The sequence below is a fragment of the Lucilia sericata genome, unplaced genomic scaffold (genome assembly GCF_015586225.1).
Source record: "Lucilia sericata isolate MDLA Ls3-8-SP2 unplaced genomic scaffold, ASM1558622v1 Contig000002F_arrow, whole genome shotgun sequence".
Lineage (NCBI taxonomy): Eukaryota > Metazoa > Arthropoda > Insecta > Diptera > Calliphoridae > Lucilia > Lucilia sericata.
In genome coordinates this window covers 1430899-1452182 of record NW_023994043.1, presented here as the reverse complement: position 1 = coordinate 1452182, position 21284 = coordinate 1430899, and the positions used below count along the sequence as shown (strand labels likewise).

At 28.9% G+C, this 21284-nt stretch overlaps 1 protein-coding gene across 20 annotated transcripts in view; it reads left to right on the top strand.

The window, feature by feature from the left end:
- The window catches only part of LOC119616084 (transient receptor potential cation channel trpm), a 236896-nt gene that overhangs the window by 137975 nt on the left and 77637 nt on the right, over positions 1–21284 (top strand). For 12 of the 20 annotated variants that reach the window (XM_037972276.1, XM_037972258.1, XM_037972249.1 and 9 more), the window contains exons 7-8: positions 10743–10993; positions 17528–17610. In XM_037972276.1, the coding sequence (XP_037828204.1) occupies positions 10743–10993; positions 17528–17610 (334 nt within the window). Of the gene's footprint in view, positions 1–10732; positions 10994–17527; positions 17611–21284 lie in introns of those variants that run through there. The other 8 variants (XM_037972367.1, XM_037972387.1, XM_037972358.1 and 5 more) reach the window with 2 other exon arrangements.

The following is a 21284-nucleotide window of genomic DNA, read 5'->3' as shown; positions in this document are numbered from 1 at the left end:
TTCCCACCAAATTCCATAAAAATCGAAATGCGAAATACAGCCTACTTCGTTTTTTCATATAGTATCGCGAGTTCTTTACATAAAAAGTTCCAATAGAAATATTAAAGGAAGGACGGACTAGTTTGAATCGACCCAAAAAGTGATTTTAAGTTCATGGATGCACCAAAAGGAGAGAGAAGATTAATTATTCACGGTGTTAGATTGACTAGTGTAAATAAAATAATATTACGGTGTTGTTATGATTTAAATCAACTCATTTAATATGTGGAAAACTCATAGGTACTTTTGCTAAATCCTAACCAATTAAGATATCGAAAAATACCCTTGTTCACAGAAGTATAACCAGTAGATGTACAAATTGCAGTAATAAAAAAATTTCGAATAGTAAAAAAAAAAATTCCACATATTACCAAAATTCAAAACAGGACGATATGTATATTTACATAGTTGATTTAAAACTAGAGATAAAAGATTTTTTTTTAAATTTTATTTTTAGAATAAAAGCAAACAGCATTTAGTTCAATTGTTTGCAAAAAATAACCAAAACGAAAAAATAATTCCCATGTACACGTGAAAAATAAAAATAACCAATTTTGGTTAATAATAACCAAAGTGGCAACACTGTTTGATATTACACTTTTTGTCCAAAGAAGTCAACAAGATTATTGAAGCAAAAGCTGGAATTATTCGAATCATACTTTTAAAAAGTAGTGTAGGATTAAGACCCCATTAAATGCCTATAGTTCTCCTACATAGCCTTTTCCTATCCTCTATGTGGTGTCTCCATTTATTTTTCGGTAGAGGGTTACACTCTGTCTTTCACCGGTATTTTCTTGGCAAAGAAACAGGGTTCAGTATACTTAGAAATTGTGAAAAGATAGATACTTAAAGAACCAAGTTAATTAATGTTTATTTGTTTCACTTACTGCAAACATTTAAAAAAATTAAGAATATCCCTTTTAAAACTAGAACCATTTTATTTTTAACACTGCAAATCCAAAATTTTTAGAAACTGTAAAATGTAGTAAATAACATAAATGTAGTATAACATATCTTTATACATATTTATATGTACATATAATAAAATATTCTTAAAAAGTAACATTCAAATATTATTAGAATATTCGATCAGTCGACAAAAATTGTTCGAACTATTCTTTATTCTAAATTGGAAATTTTCGTTATTCCAAATAATGTCTTGCACGAAATATTGAAGATCAAAAGTCAAAATAATATATTTTTAAATATATATCCCTTCCAAAGCATCCTACGTATTTAGGAGTCATATGTAGGTAATCAAAAATATAGTCATGTTTTATTTATTAGTAATGAAAACATATAATTATTTAATAAAACTTTTCGCGTCAGTATTGCTCTCTCAACCATAACGCTTTCTTTTGATTTTTTAAATTTTAACATTAAATTGGAGGCTGTAATAGTGTATCGAAATTTATAAATCATTTTAGGCAATTTGTCCTTAATCATAACAGTAGTAAGTCAGCTCTGCGTAGCCTTGATCGAAGTTGTGTTGAGATGAGTGTCCCAGCAAGATGGGAATATAATTTTGTTAAATATGCTTCACGCATTTTTTAATTATTCCTTGACCACTGATACATCTAGTCTTGATGGATGGAACCCTGTCATTGTTCTAAGAATTTTGGTTTGGACCCTCTGTATAAGTTCTATACTAGTATTGCTTGTCGGATAATAATGGGGATAATTGGATTCCGTATGTCCAAATTGGCTTTAAAACTGTCTTATACAGCATGACTTTGCAGTTAACGCTTAATTTTGATAGCTGATTTATTAGCCAGTGTAAATTAGAATCTTTTAGTTTCATGTAGAGCCGCTTGGCTTTTACGTGTCGACGCCAAGAGACGTCTATCCAAGTAAATACTAATGTATGTAACGTGATCAGACTGTGGAATATACACATTGTTTAGAATCATAGGAGGGTAGCTTTCTCTCTTAAGTGTTTGCTTTTGTGTTCATTTACCTGGATTCTCCAATTTCCAGCTTTCTACTTCGAAAGCTGCGAAGGAAAATGTCAGAATAATTGACATTTTTATATAGTTGATATTTTTCATTCGTATGAATAATTTGTTTTTAATCGAAAAACGGACATACATACGTATGTATGTACATTAGACCGACTCACTCTGTATGGAAAGTAAAAACGTGTTTTTGTTACCCCTCTCAAAATTTACATTGCTTTGTTTTATGATGATTCCCAAAATATTTTAAGTCTAGCGATGACCGTTCGTGAGATGGACCAAATTAAAAAAAGGTATTTTGAAATTATTTTTTTTTTCAAATTTTAGTTTTGTTTTGAAACAATATATTCAATATGGGGTATCGTTTGAAAGGGGTCCAATGATGTATTAATCATAAATAACCGTCTGCTCATAATTATCTTATTCCAAATATTTTCTTGAAAACTGTCCAGCTCACGAACGGACAACACTAAACCTAAAATATTTTGGGTAATATCATATTACATAACAGGGAATATTTCGAGAGGGGGTAACTCAAACACTATTTTTTGTGAGTCGGCCTAATGTACATATTATGCGAAATATTTTCACAAATATAATTTTTTAACTTCCTTGAAGTTAAAGTGATATGGTTGCACTTTACAGTCCGCTTTACTGGTTTATGATCTGCAGATAGTGTCTAAACTTTCGACCTTCCAAATCAAGTTAAGTCAACTTCCGAACTCCTTCTACTTTTATCATATCTCCATTATACTATATATTGCAATGTCCTAGAAATGAGCGCATACTAATTCTATTTTAACAACAGTTTTCCGATGCGTTCCTATTTAAAAACTGTAAACCGAAGTCCAGAGTTGTAAATTTTGTATAAATTATGTATGTATGTACATTAGGCTTCACGCAATATTTTTGAAATTGTGATATCATACCTTTTATGAATGTTTTTGGATCAGCACTAATATTGGCGTAATTATTTTTTTTAAATTTCAACTCCTTCATCTGCATATCTGCGGCCAAAAGACCGATTTTGGGCGACATTTTTTGATAGACCAAAAACTGCTGAATATACTTCAAATCCGACTTTAGTATACTATTCTACAGGAAAATTTAAGATACATATATAAACTTAATTTGACAGAATTTGGATGCACTATAAATGCATAAGAGCAGAAGAAAAAATGCAATTTAAAAATTTCAAAAATTGATTTTATCATTCAGCAAAAAGCATACTTTGATTATGCGTAAAGAAAAAAATGTTTGAACTATTTTTTTAAAAAAGCGCATCTTTGGATAATTCTAAATGCACTTTTGGAGCATTATAAAAGTGTGAATTTCAGCTCATTCTTACCGATTTGTCCTATAAAATCAATTATTAAAGCATGATTTGCTATTAATCCTGTAGATTCTGCTCTGTAAAAAATGTCGCTCAAAATCAGTGGTTTCCGCCTCAGATATGCAGATGAAGGAGTTGGAATTTTGAAAAAATTATTACAGTATTGTGAACACTGATACAAAAACCTTCTTAAAAGTTGTGATATCACAAAAACAGGAAACATTTTATTTTTTGAAACGAAGGCTAATGTACATATACTTTTAATACATACATATGTATACTTATTTTCGACTGCATAAAATTATAAAAATTGTTACCATTCCGAGTATTAATAAAGCGTATTTTATAAGTCTTGTGGACCGGAAAAAACAAATTGGTTTGAAACTATATAGTAACTATATCCAATTTTTAACGAAAATGTCGTGAAACCTGAAATTGTCGATATTTTAGGTATGTATATGTATTTTTAAAGTAATCAGTTTAAAACTGATTTATTATTTGTTTCGACATTATTTGCAATTTCAAAAATCATGTGATATAAAAAAACATTTACAAAAAATAGGGTTTACATCTTAATCGTCAAATATTTATAGGTGTGAACGTACCTCTATGTATTTATCAAAGTTTTATAAAGCAAAATTTTGCCTTTTAAACCTAAATGGTTATGAATAAGGTACTAGAATTTTTCATAAAATATTTTCTACGTTTATAGAGCCAATAATTAAATTCTAAAGAGAATAATCATTTAATCGCAATTACTATACATTAATATTTTATATCCTAACCATTTGCACTCAATATCGATATTACATTTTTATTGAATTTATTATGACTTTTGTATTTGTGAATTTTTAATCGTCTTGTTTTAATTACCTTTCTGTGTGTTTTTTTTTAAATTTTGTTGTGATTGTTTGTTTTAATTGTCTTCATGTATATATTTTTTTTTCGTTTAATGTTGTGTTTATATTCAATTTTAATTTAACTTGTATAACTTTGTTTATTTTTTAATTAATTTGTATTTTTTTAACTTTATTATTTTAAAATGTTTAAACTATGTATTGAAAAAAATTAAAAATAATGTGTGTCCTCTCACTTTAATATTTGTGAAATTAAAAATCTTCAATAAAAATATATATTTTTATATGTATTGCTGGTGCTAAAATATGTATACAGAAATCAATTATTTATATAAATAAAATTACAGAAGAACCCAGTTTCAACAAACGTCATTTGTAACGATATCGGACATAACGACTTCCTCGTATTTTGAGCAAAGTATTATTCAGCTCTGTAATTGTATCATATTTATTTTTAAACCAGTTCAAGTAAAGTTTTGTTGCCGACAAATTAAACTTTTGTCCGGTTTACCATATTTTTGTCAAAATTATCTATTTCTAATTACACTCTGTTGGATCAATTTTTCAAAGAATGCTAAATCTTTTTAATTAGGTACCCAGCAAAGCCATATATTCAAAAGTTATGAGATATTTTTCATTGCTCAAAAATTGAATTTTAACTCATTACTTTAAACGACGATAAAAATGGCAAGTATGTTAGGGTGGGTCTTTCTCTCGGATCAACTTCTCATAGTGATAGTATGTTGTATTTTAACATCAAATAGAAGACTGTAAAATATTATTCAATTACACAGAGGGAAAAAACTGGTAGAAAAGTATCGAAATTTATACAATCCGTTGTCAAAAGTGTGCTTACTACGTTTGTTAACATTTAGACAACGGATGTGTATAAAATTTAAATAACACCCAGTTATTATTTAGACAACCACCGTTGTAATTTTGACAACGCATCGTTGTCATTGCAACTTCGTTGTCACTTCGATTACGATTTGTGTCATTTCGGCAATGAATCGTTGTGATTTCGACAACCAATCGTTGTCACTTCGACAACGCAAGGTTCTTTTTGACAACATAGCGTTGTCACTTTGGTAATACATTATTATTTTTTTTTGTTGATTTGAAAGCGTCATGTACTTTTTTTATTTTTGTTGTTGGTTTGACAACTATCCGTACATAGTTTGACAACGGATGTTATTGAAAAATTATAAAAACTTTGGTGTCAAATTGTTACCAGGAGTGTATAATTTAAAAACGTAATTTTTCCCTCTGTGTATTTTGAGGGTATGAGCCCGCACATCGCCGCCAAATTTTGTAAATGCATTTGTGTGGGAAAAAAATTTGCACTTTTATCCTCAAAACAATTGAATAGTATTTTAGAGTCTTCCATTTGACGTTAAAATACAACATAATTTTACTTTTAGAACTTGATCCAAGAGAAAGGCTTATTATCGACTAACCCTACTATATACATATCTCTTAAAAATATGGAGAAATATATTTTGGAAATTGTACGAGCAAAATTTCACTTCTTTGTTGTGTTAAGGATTCAAGATAATTATTTGATAACTTCAAAACTTTATGCTTATTTAGCACCACTGAACATTATTCCAATTTATTGTATCCTTTTAGCAGTTTATTACATTAAATCATCAAAGAAAATTAATATAAATTTGTATTCCACACAAGAACACATACTTGTTTATAAATGTTCTGTATCTAAGAAAATATATAAATCATACAACCACATTAGATTCCATCAATTTACTAACAATAACATTGTGCTTCAATATTCAATGAAATAACGATAAATATGTAATTAAATAATCATATTTAAATTCATCAAAAACTTACACTGAAAAGCAATGATTAAAATTACTTTTCACTACATATACATTGACATATTAACACATTATTTCAGCACGGCCATGGGAATTAAAATAAGTACATACGAATGTATATTATTATATGTAAGACATTATTAGAGCACTTACAACTAATGCTGACGGTATGTAATAGTCATTGATAATTAAATTCTTGTGTAAGTAAAAGACATTAACAAGTTTTTTCTGAAAAAATTAAAAAAATATTTGTCATCATTGAATTTGCTTATGTCGATATTTATCCCATTGTTTTAATAAATTCCAATGAGCACAGTGTAATTAACACTGTGATAAATGAAAGAAAAGGAAAGAAATTAAATTGCAACAATATTATTCCATTTTCTGTCCGCAATAATTGCTTTTAATCTCAATTAAATATATAAATTGATTATAAGGAGGGGAACATAAACAAGTGTTGATATAGAAAATACATTTCAATTATGTACTATTTAGCACCTGTATAATTACATTAGACATGGACGTGCATAAAACATATTATTTACATTTGAATACATATTTATTCTACAACAAATTTATTTAAATCTATAATTATTTTTATTTCTTTTTTTCATTCCAAAAATTTTTACAGATTGTTTAAATTAATTATTCATGAATGTGTACATATGCATTTAGATGGTTTTTGATGCAAATTTAATGAAACAGAAACATTCGCCTGAACATTTGATTTTGATTATTTTAGCTTTGAATATAATTTATATTTTTTATCTATCCGATATTATTGTCATTGTTTGGAATTATTCAGTTACGAGTATTAACGAGTAAGAATTTTAATTCTGTGATTTTTATAAAAATTTAAAACAAAATATTTATTGCCTTTTGACAGAGAAGTCTTTATGTTAAATAAACATTTAAATGCAATAAGATTTTCAGTGTGCAGAAACATATGACAGGAAAAATTTTTAGGCATTTGGTTTAGTCCATTTTAGAATTTGGAATTTGTATGCCTCTTATTAATGCTCGTTTTACGAACAAAAATACTCTAAGAAAAATGTTGATTATTTTTCCCACTTTTCGAAATCAGATATCATGGCGTATTTTTCATATCAAACAGTTACTAGCTTTTAAATCTTTGTGTCCCAAAAGTGCTGCAAACTCTTCTGTTTGGCCACCTCTTATTTAATGTAATATGGTCAATGTATTTTTAACTCGTACCTTCATTACCCAGCCAATACTTGGTAATGAATTATACTTACAGAATAATTTACTTTTCAGGGGCTACTGTATACCGTCTGCATAACTTTTAAGTACTATAATAATGACTTACATATAATATACGTACATATGCAATACATAAGTAATTTATTTTGAGTTTTGATGTTTTATTTGCACTTTTTATATGATCGCGTGCTAGCAACTAGACAACTTTTAAACTCCCTATTTGTAAGCACTTATTTAAATAGTTATTGGTACGCAATCATAGAAAGTACTGGACTCCAATGTCCTGTTGTTTTATTTAAAAATATAGCTAATTTTAGCTCTTTTTGTCCTTCATATACATACACATTTTTAAACAAAATTTAATGTTTAATTTTTGAGATTTTATTTGTCATAAACTGATTAATGCTTAATCAACAAACACTCTTAACCTCAAACTAAAACTTTTTTTAAGGATTAAAATAAAAATTTAAATTTATAGAAAAAATTAAATGATGCGACTGCGACTGCTATTGACATCTTTACAAAAACCTCTTTAAAAATGTTGCAATACAAATCTTTATTTAAATTCTTACTTAAATGGAAACTATAAAAAAACGGAAAATATATTGCTTTGGCAGCTTTTGAAAATAATAAAATCGATAGAGTGGTATTTATTTCCAGCTGATTTACTTTCAAAGAAATCTATAAATAAAAGTCATTTTATTTTTTTTTTACCCAAAACAGATAAAGAAAACAGAGTTTCCCAAAGATATTTTAACGCTATAGACGAGAGAATATGTGAAATGAAAATAACCACGGAACAAAAAAATGACAAAAAAAAACGCTTAATTAATTAACTACTACGCCAATGAGTGAGGCATGAAATACAACAACCAACACTTGTTGCTGCTAAAAGATAAACTGTTTTTGTTTTCCATAACGTTCGGTTGTACTAAGCTATCTATGAGATACACAAACACTTCAAGTGCAAATAAAATTTATCTAAATATTCCATGCTACAGTAGAGATTCACTATCTCCATAAAAGTGTGTGAAAATAACAGAAATGAAAAACAACAATAACTATCGGAAGCCGGCAATAAGTTGCTAAAAAGATACCTTACACTATGTAATAAATATTTCCCCCGTATTCACAAGCAAAATTTTTATTTTATAAACGGTTTATAAACCTTTTATAAAATTTAATAAAAATGTTGTTTGTGAATAAATTTATGATTTTTATAAAATGGTTAATTTTGTTACTCCATTTATAAGACATTGATTGAATAGCGTATAAAATTCGAATTCAACTTAAAGTCTTGACAGGATATATAAAACGGATAAATATATATGTTCTTATTTAAAAAAATAAACAAGTTTAATTGTTACAAATATTTTCATAAAAATCTATGAAATTCCCTATGTTCACGAATAAAATTTAAACCCATCTCTGCAAAAATTATTGGAGTACATGAATCATTTAGGTAATCCCTAAATTACTCCCCTGTAAACGTTATTGGATAACATGATCCCTTAAGTAATCCTAAGTAATGCAGGCATGGATCTTGTTTTTTAACAACATGGTCCATTGCCTGCATTACATGGGACTATTATGCGGATCATATATTCCCATAATTACTCTGATGTAATGTATATATGGATTACGTGGTCCTCACCTAGGACATAACAGTGTTCAATGGGGTGATATGTCATAAGGTCCAGTGACATAATGTCTATGGACGTTATGACACACTAAATTGATGGACGTTGTGATAATTCTTAAAAGTGTCATAATGTCCATGGACTTTGAGGCACTTTAAAAACAGAAATGTATTGGAAAAAAATTGCTCATAAATTTGAAGTATGTTGCGTTTTGGGTTCCTTTAAAAAAGTGTCCTGAATAGCCGGCCTTCGGCCGTACACAAGGATTTTAAACTCTGGCGTATTTCGAATACCTGCTTCTCTAAATTATGCTTTTTTGATAAATGGACATTGTGACACTTTTGAAATTGTCATAACGTCCATGGACACTGTGACTCAATTTAGGAGAATATAAGACTCTTACTTGTTGGATATTAAAATACTGGCCATAAATTGGATTAACTTTGATATAGTTATTTTACCACACTTCACAGTGTCACATTTTCCCAATCTAGAACGACAAAAACCAAAATATAAAAGTTATTCAATTTTCGCGATTTTTATATATACCCAAGTCACGCCCAATTTATTCGCTGATTTTGATTTACGTGATTTGAGAATTCTCTTTTGATTACTGTTTAAAGAAAAAGTTTACTAAAATCAGCATTTAACTTAATAATTATAAAACTTAATAATTAAAAAAAAAATATCAGAATGTACTAATTTTGGCACTGTGCACTTGTTTGATTAGGCTAAATATTGGACTCGATCCGATTATAACTAGAAAAATTAGTACGCTTAATAAGAATTCAGTGCATTTCATATTATGTGTATAAACATGCTTAACTTTAAGAAAACATACATACATACATTATTCTGCTCTTAAATCGTCTTAGGTGGTTATCGATTGTAACCATAAAAGATTATAAACTGTAGATTCAATTGTACACTTGATAAACTGACGTATGTAAGTTTAATCCCAAATATCTTATAATAGCTGACATAAATATGTGTTTATTAAATGTCAAAATAGAAATGTCAAACAATGTGTGTATGTAGACATAATAATGTTTTAAAAGTTTTACTCCAAAATGACTTACTGTGTCAATTAGTGATCTTTACCAAGTGTCGTTGTCTAATCTTATCTGAGCGTAGTTAGTTAGTAAGTTAGTTAAAAATGTTCGAATAAATATTTTATTATTTACATTTGCATCAACCAACATCACCCAGTGGGGGAGTGTAGGGCGTAATAAAATGAAAATAAAAAATAACTTGGATTTGACATTGTCAGACAGCCAACCAGCCAGCCAGTCAACCATTCGAGCAGCCAGCATCATCAGCTGTGTAGTAGAGTTGGCAGAACGGTAGCATCAGTGCATTCGCTTCTTGGCCATAACGCGTGTTGGTTTATAAATGTTGGAATAGCGGTGTTTCGAAGAAAAAATAAATAACAAAATAAAATAAAAACAATAGTGATACAAAACCATTTATATGGGATTTGATATAAAGTGTTTAAAAATACCCTAAAAAAAAACACAGGAATGCGAAAAACGTAGAAACGTGAAAACCTAAAAACGAAATTGTTATTTCATTTCAAATCCAGTATTCAGAATTGTGTTGTATTTTTCGTTTCCCTCTCAGAGACTCATGGGAAATATTTTTATATATTTATGTATTTGCGTAGTAACGAGGTTGGCGGTATGACCACCACACTTATTGTTGCAATAAATTGAAAAGTTTTTTTGTTGTTGTTTTAATATAATTTTTGCCAGTCAGTTTGTGTACTAGAGAAAGAAAAGTAATTAATTTCAACTGAAATCGTCTAATTAATCCTGTATATTTGTTTTAACGACCACGACCACCAACCACCATGGTATTAGATTCTCCACAATTAACACAAAGATACATACGGAGTGTTTCTAAAGACTTTTCAACGGTACGTCGTTTTAGTACAACTCCAGTGGATGTAATTAATTCCTCACCCTTTTCGCATAAACCCTCAATACGTGGTATTCGCTCCCGTAAACATGCACGGAAACGTTCATCGATTTCATCGACACTAACAAAAGTTCTAGTACTGAATGTACGTGATTTATTGCGTGTTCCAGATCCAAGTGATAATAATGATGAGGTATGTTGTTTTTGTGTTTTTTTTTTTCATCGTTTATGTTAGTTGGCCCCCATGTTTGTTCATGTCATGTTCCTCACTCCTTGGATGGAACAATGATGGCAACAATTACAATCCTGATTGTTGTAGTGTAGTTTCTGTTGCTGTTTCTGTCGTTGTTGTTTTAAAGTTTTCAAATTCCTTGACTTGACTTTCTGTATTCTGTTTTATTAAAATGTTGTTTATTTTTGCAATTTCTATTTTGGATTTGCTTTGTTATTTCATCTTGTTAGTCATTTTCTTTTTATCTTACACTTTTATTGAGTTGATGTTAATTATCTAGTTTTGCCATCAATTAAAAGTTACACGAACATTATGAATACAACTACTGCATGCACTTTTAAATGGATAAAAATATTTTTATAGATAACTACATACATAAGTAGTACAATAATACATTTGTTTGTATAACTTTCTTTTTAGAAAAAAATAATGTTTCTCTTAAACGAATTTTTTTCTTTTAATACAAAAAAACTCTTGGGGAAGTAACATATGTAATTGCAAAAAAAAGTAAAATAAAATATGAAGATACAATATGCATTTAAAAGAATCTAAAATGAAACTAATGCTGGTTTTATATAACTTGTGTACGCTTTTATTGCCAAGAACTACTTCTGTTTACCTGAACATGAACTCTATTATTTTGAATAATTTTCTGAGATATCGACCATTATGATATGAATTAGTTTAATTTTAATATTGTCTTTAACCCATATACACTCCTCGCCACTTGAATAGCACATATATCAAATTTTTTCAAAGCTAATATTTTTGGATCAGGAATTTCTGGAAACTTGTTTTTCCTTCTCATTGTAATATTTTTTGTTCTGAATAAAATGTGATATGAATGGTTGTCATATCTGTGATATTTGATTTTATATAATTTTTTTTATAAATTAACCGAAAAAAACTACTGTTAAAAATTCGCCACTTGAATAGAACATCCCCCCGAAAAAGTGATTTTATAGCAACTTTTGTAATTAAAACTTATTTGTTCAATTCACAATCAAGTTGTATATTGTACCTACTAAAGTGTAGTAACAGTGATTGTGAACAGATCTTTGCAGCAAGTCATAAGTTTATGTTCTCAATGAAAAAAAAAAACAATCAAAACAAATATACATAATAATGTCAAAAGATAAAAAAATCAAAAAATATTAAATTAATTAAAGATGAGAAATAAACCAAATTAATTTCTTTGAATTTTCAATAAATAAACAGTTTTTGATTAAATTTTAGCTCTTTTGTTTTGGTAAACAGCTGTTTGTTTTTGATTTCAGTGTTACCACTTTATCGTTTTTTATGCTAAAATCGTTTGAATTTTTTGTTTATATGTTGAAATAAATATTTGGCAACACTAAACTTTCTTACAACATTCGAAAAACATATGAAAAATTGTCGTAGGAGTTGTATAGAGCTTTTGCATAGAAAATACCAACAACGTTGTTATGACTATTGTAGCAGCTGCTGACATACAACGCATACAACGCTACAACATCGATTGTGAATTGAACAATTGATTTAGATTATTTACAACGATATAAATTAAACTAAGCTATTTTAGTAATGTGTTGAACCTCCTTGGTTGACTAACACTTCACAAATCCTGTTTGGAAGTGATTCATATAGCTTGACCATGTAATTCAGTTGTACTGAGCTCCAGACTTCTTCTTCTATGCAATTATAGATTAGTTCAGGAATTGTTGAATACTGTTTTCCAGACTCATAAACTTTTCGAACAACCTATTTCCACAAGTTTTCTATAATGTTTAAGTCTGGTGAATATGGAGGCCAGCTCAACAATTAAACATTTTGGAACTCTATATAAGATTTTACGATCCGGGTAGTGTGGATCGGGGCGTTATCTTGTTGCAGGATCCGAGAGCTAGGTCCATATAGGTCATTGCAAACCGAAAAAAGTCTTTTTTTATTAACCCAATGTAGTTCTTAGCATTTATTCTTGAGCTTAAAAACTGATGCTCGAAGGTGCTACAATAGGAAATTGCTCCCCATACCATGACACTGCTATGTAGACGATCCATATAATGTGGTTCCTGCCGAAGGTCATGAAAATAGTACTTGATCCAAAAATATAAGCTTTGAAAAAAAAATATATATATGTGCAATTCAAGTGGCGAGGAGTGTATATAATTGATTTTGGACTAAACATCACATTCTGGAGCCTCTTAATAATTTGGTTTCTTTTACGTCATTAAATTACACAATTTATAATATTTATTTATATTAAATCAATATAAATTTGTTATATTTCTATGAAAACCCCTCTATTCATGTCAGTTTGTCTATCTGTCTATCCGTCTGTTTATACTTATGTTTGGTGAAAGCAATTTTCTGAAGACACCAGATATCTTATGGATCAAAATCTTCAATAATTATGTCAGACATGCTTTTGAGAAGTTTTCTGTTTAAAATCAACATAAATAACAGAGATATGAAATTATCAGCATGAGACTCAGTTATCGATTCTCAAGTTCAGTTTTTCCTAAAAAAAGTTTAATTCTATCTTTTAGATTGAATTTAGATTTTTGTTAGAAAACAAAAATCCATCAGCAAATTTTTCAATCCGTCCAGATGTTCAAAATGGAAAAACGTATGCGTTGTTATTAGTTGAAATAAAATTTGAAGTAATAATTTCATATATTAATTTGAATGGTTTTTTGTCCAGTAAATAAAGAAATTTACTAGAAAAAATAATTCCGATATAACGATTTTTCCATTTAACGAAATGGCCTGACAGTATATCATTCGTTATACCGGGATTTGCCTGTAGTGTATTTCCTCTTTAAATTGTTTTCAAATCTTAATTTCACTATGTCAAACTTGCTTTAATTTATTTAAAAAATAATTTCGCGACTAGTTTACAACTAATCCAATTTTGTGTCCAGTATTTTAATATCCATAAAAGAACAAGTTTTTTAAGGGTGGCATGTCATAATGTCCATTGTCATAAGGTCCATGGACATTAAGGCATGGACATTATGAAACGCCACCTCTTTAAGATTTGTTCAATGACCTGTCATAGAATGTCTGTAAGGTGTTGATTTTCCTTTACAAAGGACGTTTTCAACAAGAACCAAGGATACTGTAGACTCGACAGTGTAGTGTCGACAAGAGAACTTTCATCATTAATCCAAGCATCGTTGTTGCTCCGACCAAAGCAATCATGTGAACATTTTCGAATATTTTTATTTCACTATTAAATGCCTTTTTATCGAAAATTTACCATTTCTTGAAAACCGGTTTCACTTTTCAAAGAACGAGAATAAATACGGGTCCGTAGCGGGGTCCGCGAAAAAAAAACTAAACAAGTAAGAAAGTATAGTCGGGAGTGGCCGACCATATGATACCCTACACCAGTTATGAATATTAAATGTGATTTATTTTTCATAATAAAACATTTATCATCAATATTCCCTTGTTCCGATACATTTAAGCAATTTATGGATGAAAAACTAATTTTCTGAAAGAGGCTTTATATGGGGGCTAGGGGCAAATATGGACCAAGCCCGATAAAATTTTGCGAATATATTTATATTTACATAATATTTTATTGTGGTGAATTTCATCGGGATATTTGTGTTTATAAGTTAATTTGGGACATTCAAGTAATTTTCTGAAGGGGACTTTGTATTGGAGCTAGGGTCAAATGGGGCCCGATCTTTATGAAATTTGGTAGGGTTATCAAGTTTATAATACTTAGTTGTGCCATAATTTATCGATATATCTGTATATTTAACATAATTATGAGCTCAGAAGCCCTTTTCGGGGGGTTCTGTTCTATGGGGGCTAGGTGAAATAATGGACCGATTTTAACCATTTTCAATAGGCTTCGTCCTTGGGTCAAATAAAACGTGCGTGCCAAATTTCATCCAATTATCTTGAAAATTGCGACCTGTAGCTTGCACACAAGGTTTACATGGACAGCCAGCCAGACGGACGGACGGACGGACGGACATAGCTTAATCGACTCAGAAAACGATTCTAAGCCGATTGGTATACTTTAAGGTGGGTCTAGGACGAATATTTTTGTATGTTACAAACATCAGCACAAAGCCAATATACCCTCCCCACTAAAGTGGTGTAGGGTATAAAAATAAAAAGAGTAAACAATATTCTACTTTTACTTTTATGAAGTAAAGTATTATGTGATTTGTAATTTTTATTTAATTTATACATATGTACGGAACTAAAAGTTTGTATTTCAGACTGATAATGTACATTTCCCAATTTAATGATAATCCAATCACAGATCAAATTTTCCGAAAAAACATCGATGAAGTAAAAAAAGCTTTAGAGATACATTAGCTTACACACTCAACTCACTCACCCCTCTGCAATCGCAACATCTAGTAAAATATCTTCAAATTTTGGTTATGAGTATTGTAGGTAATGTAGTTTTTTTACACATTACTTGGTAATGAGTGGTCTTTATTAATAAAATTATTTATTTTTTCCAGAATAGAATTTGTAGCCAGATGTATAGAGCGCATGTCTAATAAGGAATTAGTTAATGGTTTTAAGCCTAGTCGATATAAGAAGATTTTTAAAGAAATATTTATTTGTACCTTTGTGTAAAAACTATTCCGAATAGCACAATAAAACAACTTGTTAATGGAGCATTGGGTAATAGAATAGACTAATAATCCCAGAAAATAACTGTAAAGCCGGTTTTAAATCTGGAAAAGTCGGGTAAGCACATTTGTAACCAGTTATTTTATGGTCATAGCCAAACAAAAATAAGTAGTTATTCACCCAAAAAGAGATTACTTACACTTTGCTCCAACATTACTTGCCTACTTACCGGGTAAGTAAAGATTTTGCTGGGATATTGTAGAAACGAAACATTTTAAGTACCAGTAGAGAATGCTTAAAAAATAAACCTTTTCGGTACCTTGACGGTCATAAAATAAAATATCATGTTAACATTTCATCAAAGAAGTCATTCTATTTTTAAAATTATGCAATTGAAAAGTATCTGAAATATTAAATATTCTCAATGTACGGGAATGTTGATATATTCGAAATATGATATATTCGACTTGGAAAATGTTGGACTAGGTCCATAGAAGAAACACAACTTTTGAACAATTAGATATCAAAAAATATATGGGGGTCCGTGAAGTTAAATAAAAAACGGTGGGAATCCTGATATGATTTGACCTTGCAATATATAATACAACAAGATCAATAAAAAATAATATGTGCAAGTCTAAAAGTACAAATTTTTATTAATATTTTTCCGATTTCATCTTGAAACATGCACTTTTGAGCAGTTTTGTTAAATTTTATAAGAACTGTACATAATTATTTAATTGTTTTCATAACAATATTAATCACTTCTAAAATAATTGTTTTAAAACTTTAAAATCGCTATAAATAAATCTATATATACTTAGTAATACAATTTCCCGAGGTTCGCTCCATAATAGACCCAAAGCTCAATATAGAAAACTTTTAAAATCATTTAAAACAGCTGGTATATCAAATAATATGTTAGGTCTTTATCTGACTACACCGTTTTAACTATTTACAGTTGTAGGGCATATTTAGAAGAATAAACCTGGTAATAAAATATTAAAAATGTTTGCTAAAAACCTTGCTAAAAAATGCGTCTTAGTCATTTTTAAAGACGTCATTTGAATGTGTTTTGTGATAAACTTAAAGTGCGTAAACTGATTAAGCAAAGAGTTTGTTCTAACGGATCATGGATAAGTTTGTTTATCATTATTAAAGAAAAAGATAAATTTACTATAAATTCTACAACTAATTAGTGACGCAAACTGAATTTGTTCTTAATCAAAAGTGTTTTTTATCAAAATTAACATTATGTATGTTTTCGTACTCTGGTTTTACAGTTAATCGTTTTTATACTTCAAATTTAAATGAGTCTTATTCATTTATCAAAGGTTTGTGGAACATATAATGTAGTTTAACAAAGCTTTGATAAATTATTATGAATAGGTCTTAATATGTATTGTTGTTTTATGATTACTGGCATCTATAAAACCTGAAAAATAACTTGTTCGGGAACATGCCTAACAATTTATTGTATTATTACTGTAAATATATAATTTAATTTGTTTATTCTATTATCTATTTTTTATGGTTAAATTTTTTTCTAAAAGTTTTTTTATTATTTTAACGTCTTTACAAAATAGCAAAATGTCCCCTTTATGCTAAATATTGCATTTAAATGTAACCCCTTTTGAATTTCTCTATTCGTTCTTTAACAATTGTTTAATGTTATTTTGTTTGTTTTGAAACGTGCTTTCTAAAAAAAAAGTAATAAAAATTATGTAAAAATTTGAATAAATATTGCTTTGAATACAAACGAATAAATAATCTACTTTGTCTATTTTTCATCAATTTATTTTAACTTGTAAATTTTATTTCTTTTTCCATATTTTTTATTCCTGTTGAAATTGAAATGCAAAACTTATAAATTGACACCACATAACATCTTAACGGAAACAACAGCATCAGCCTCGAAGTTGGATTGAAACAAATTTTCAAAAGCGTGAATGCATCAAATTCATCCCATGTCCCAAGGACGACACAAAGTAAGTACTAGTAATTGATTCAGCTAACTAAACAACTTATCCATGTAGATATGGAAACATATCTATGTATTTAATATACACTATTTTATACTTACATAAGTAGTTATATATTCTATGCATAAGCAAATATTATCACAGACAGTTTGTATATAGAGGGACTATATTCAATAGTCTCTATTTGTCATTTTCATGAAAATTAGATTTTGATGGCAAAATATCCAGTAAACTATCCCGCATCAGTGACATAAATTTCAAAGAAAAAAAAATATTTTTTGGCAATTTTATAGCAATTTTTAAATTTCTCTTTCTTAAAAAAATAAAAATTCTGAATGCAAAACTCTCTATTTTATCCAAAAATTGCTCAAACTCTATTATTTTGGATAATTTTCTGTTGCAAAACAAGTGTTTTTACTAATTTGTACATGCTGAACACAAATCATTTGAAATCGGTTTAATAGTTTTCGAGGTATCGCTCATTATGTAGAATGATTTGTATGTACACAAAACATATTCAGCTCGAATTTTATCACAAAAGCTTTATTTATCAATGTGCTATGACCAATTGTGGACCGACTGAGATCTACGTTGGTAGTATGATTTCTATTCATATTATATTTGTATGTACACAATTTTGTGTTGATACCGATATATTTGAGGGAGTTATTAACGATAAACTAATTTCCGGGAATATACACCTTTGTATGGAGGCTATGGGAAATATTGGTTCAAATGTTATGAGTTTGAACATACTTGATGGCACAAAATAATTATGTGTGACAAAATTCATCGAAATATCTTTGGTAGTTTCTGAGAAAACTACTTAAGAATTGGGAAAAAATACTTTTTTTTCGAGGTAGTCTAAAATTTTTACTCATAACTTTTTACGCCGTGAACCGATTTTACTGATTTTCAATACCAAACTATACCGGATAATAAAGAATATTTTGGGTTAATTTCGACAATTTCTATGGCTTCTCAGAATTTTATAAGGATCAAGAATATATATACTTTGTTGGGTGCCAGATGAATATTTCTCTGTGTTACACACGGAATGACAAAGTAATATATAGCCTCTATCACCACTGATGGTGGTGGAGGGTATAAAAATTTAAAAATCTTCACGAACTAGCAAAATAAACAGTTTTTTTGCTCTCCTGAAAACTTGTATTATTTTAGATAGAGACTATTGAATATAGTCCCTCGATATGTTTTTTTTTATATTTTTTTTTTTCACAATAAGTTGGGAATTGACCAACTTTTTAAATGTGTTTCAAGTTTGAATTAAATATTTCAGAATTGCTTGTTTGTGAAATAGTTGAAGGAGATGTGTAATTGTCTGCATTTGATGAGGTTAAGTCTTTTTGTAATTTGTTCTAACAAACATGTGTTTAACTTAAAGTTAAGATTGTTTTATATAATAAACATGAAAATAAATTATCATTACTAAAGTTTCGCATATTATCTGTTATATATCTGTTCTTTTTACACGACATATTAAAATATCAAACTCCTTAAAAATACCCATAAACTTTGAATTTGTGAGTGCGATTTATTGCATACTATTACTTCACAGGCATCTAACATATCACATATAATAAATAGGCCGGCCCATTAATTCTTCTTCTTTATGATGACAAAATAACATTTTTGAGTTGTCGACTTTTTAACACTTTTTAGTAGGCATAACAACTCTACTTTTATTGGACTTGGGGATTTGTGGACTATGTATATAGAATAATTATTAATGTAAATTGTACTAATATCCGTGAAATTCCTCAGGCGGTCTGCGAATCAAAAATCGGTAAAGCGAACCAATCTCTTCAGAATTAGTCATGTAAGCATTGCCAGCAAAAACCTACATTAAGAAGTAAGGCCTTAAAATGTTAAAATTTACTTAAACAATAGCATTTAAGTCATTATTTTAACACTTGGAAGACATTATAGGCAAGTACTTATCACGATCGCTTACAAATAAGGAGTTAAGTAAGTACTTACTACGATCGCCTGCAAATAGCGAGTTAAGTAACTAGTTTTACTTTTGAGAAAAAATGCCTATGAGGATACGTCCACTGCATCTATTATTAGTTTTCACAAAAACAATTTTTTGTTTGTGTTAAAAACAATTTTCGTAAACAATATGTCAAGGCTAAAAAGTAAGTACTTACATAATCTATTATTTGTAAGTCATTACTAGACTCCTTCTCTGTAAAGCAGACTGTATGTAGTGTTAAAAACAAAGTTCGAAAACAATATGCCAAGGCTAAAAAGTGAGCACTTACATAATATATTATTTGTAAGGCATTACTAGAATCTTTCTGTGTAATGCACACTGTATGTTATAGTCATTGGAAAGTAAGTTGTTGAATAAGTAAATGTCATTACCATGTTTTTGCTTGGTTTTTATCATACTGAGGGTCGCAATTTTGAAAACAATTTGCTGAAATTTTGTTCATAAGGAAAACCTTGTTTTTAATTGCACAACCTTTTTCTTTTCGGAATGCAAACGTTTTATAAACCTCTTCAGCAAAAATTTAATTTATATTGTTATTCACTGTATTTCTATGTATGTATTATTTCCCTTAACAATTTTTCAGAGGCAAATAAAATTTGTTTAACTTTACAGCTACTTGAGAGTAGTCAACAAAATGCAATTTGTCTTAAAATATTCAAACAAGATGACAAAATACTCTCACCGTAAAATCTGAATAGTTGAAAAGCAACCAACTAAAATTTATGTACATGTAAAAGAAGTAAGAATGTACACATAGTCGGCTATCTCGGACCATATAATACATTACACCAGTATTTGTTAATAGCAATAATTCGTATTTGAATTATGATACTCCAAGTGGCATATTGACAAGACAAATCATTAACTGATCTGCAAAAAATGTAGAAGACCAAATCAATTATGTATATGGGCAATTTCGTGCGAAGTGACCCAGCTTAAAAAATAGATTTGGATGAAATTAGCACCAAGGTTTGTGCTATTGGATAGTAGGCCAGACATAAATTTTCAGCTCTATCAGTCAAGAATTGCCGGAGTTACAGACACAACAATTAAACTCTTTTAAGAAAATATATGTATGTGCTAATTTCAGTTTGTGTTAATTAGTTTTCTTTTTGACGAACGTTAATGCTTATTTTGAAAATTGTAAATGATACTTTCCCCACAATATTTTTACCGAAAAGCCTGGTCACAGCAACAAATCATATTACTAGAAGAACAAACATAAACCCAAACAAATGTTGTCAATCACAAAGTCTCCTTCCAAAACTTTATAATTTATAGTTGTTGTTGTTTTTTAGACCATATCATAGATTTGTTAAAATTTAATTATTTATATACTAACGTCATCAACAGAAGCAACAGCATCATCACGACCAAGACCCCTTCAACTGTTTATCATCATTAAAATTTTCGTTATCATTATAGTCGTAAAATCAGAAGGTATTTTAAATAAATTTATACAAATGCAAGTTAATTTTTTTTTATTTACCCAGACATATGAATTAAACCAAAATTTTTGAAAAGATAAATTTTAACAATGTCAAGAGAAATTATATAAATATGTGAATGTAATAAATATTTACATTACACGCACCACTTACACTAAGTCGGACAGTTATAAATATTTATTTAGAGTCGGCCGCATATGATTTTATATGAAGCC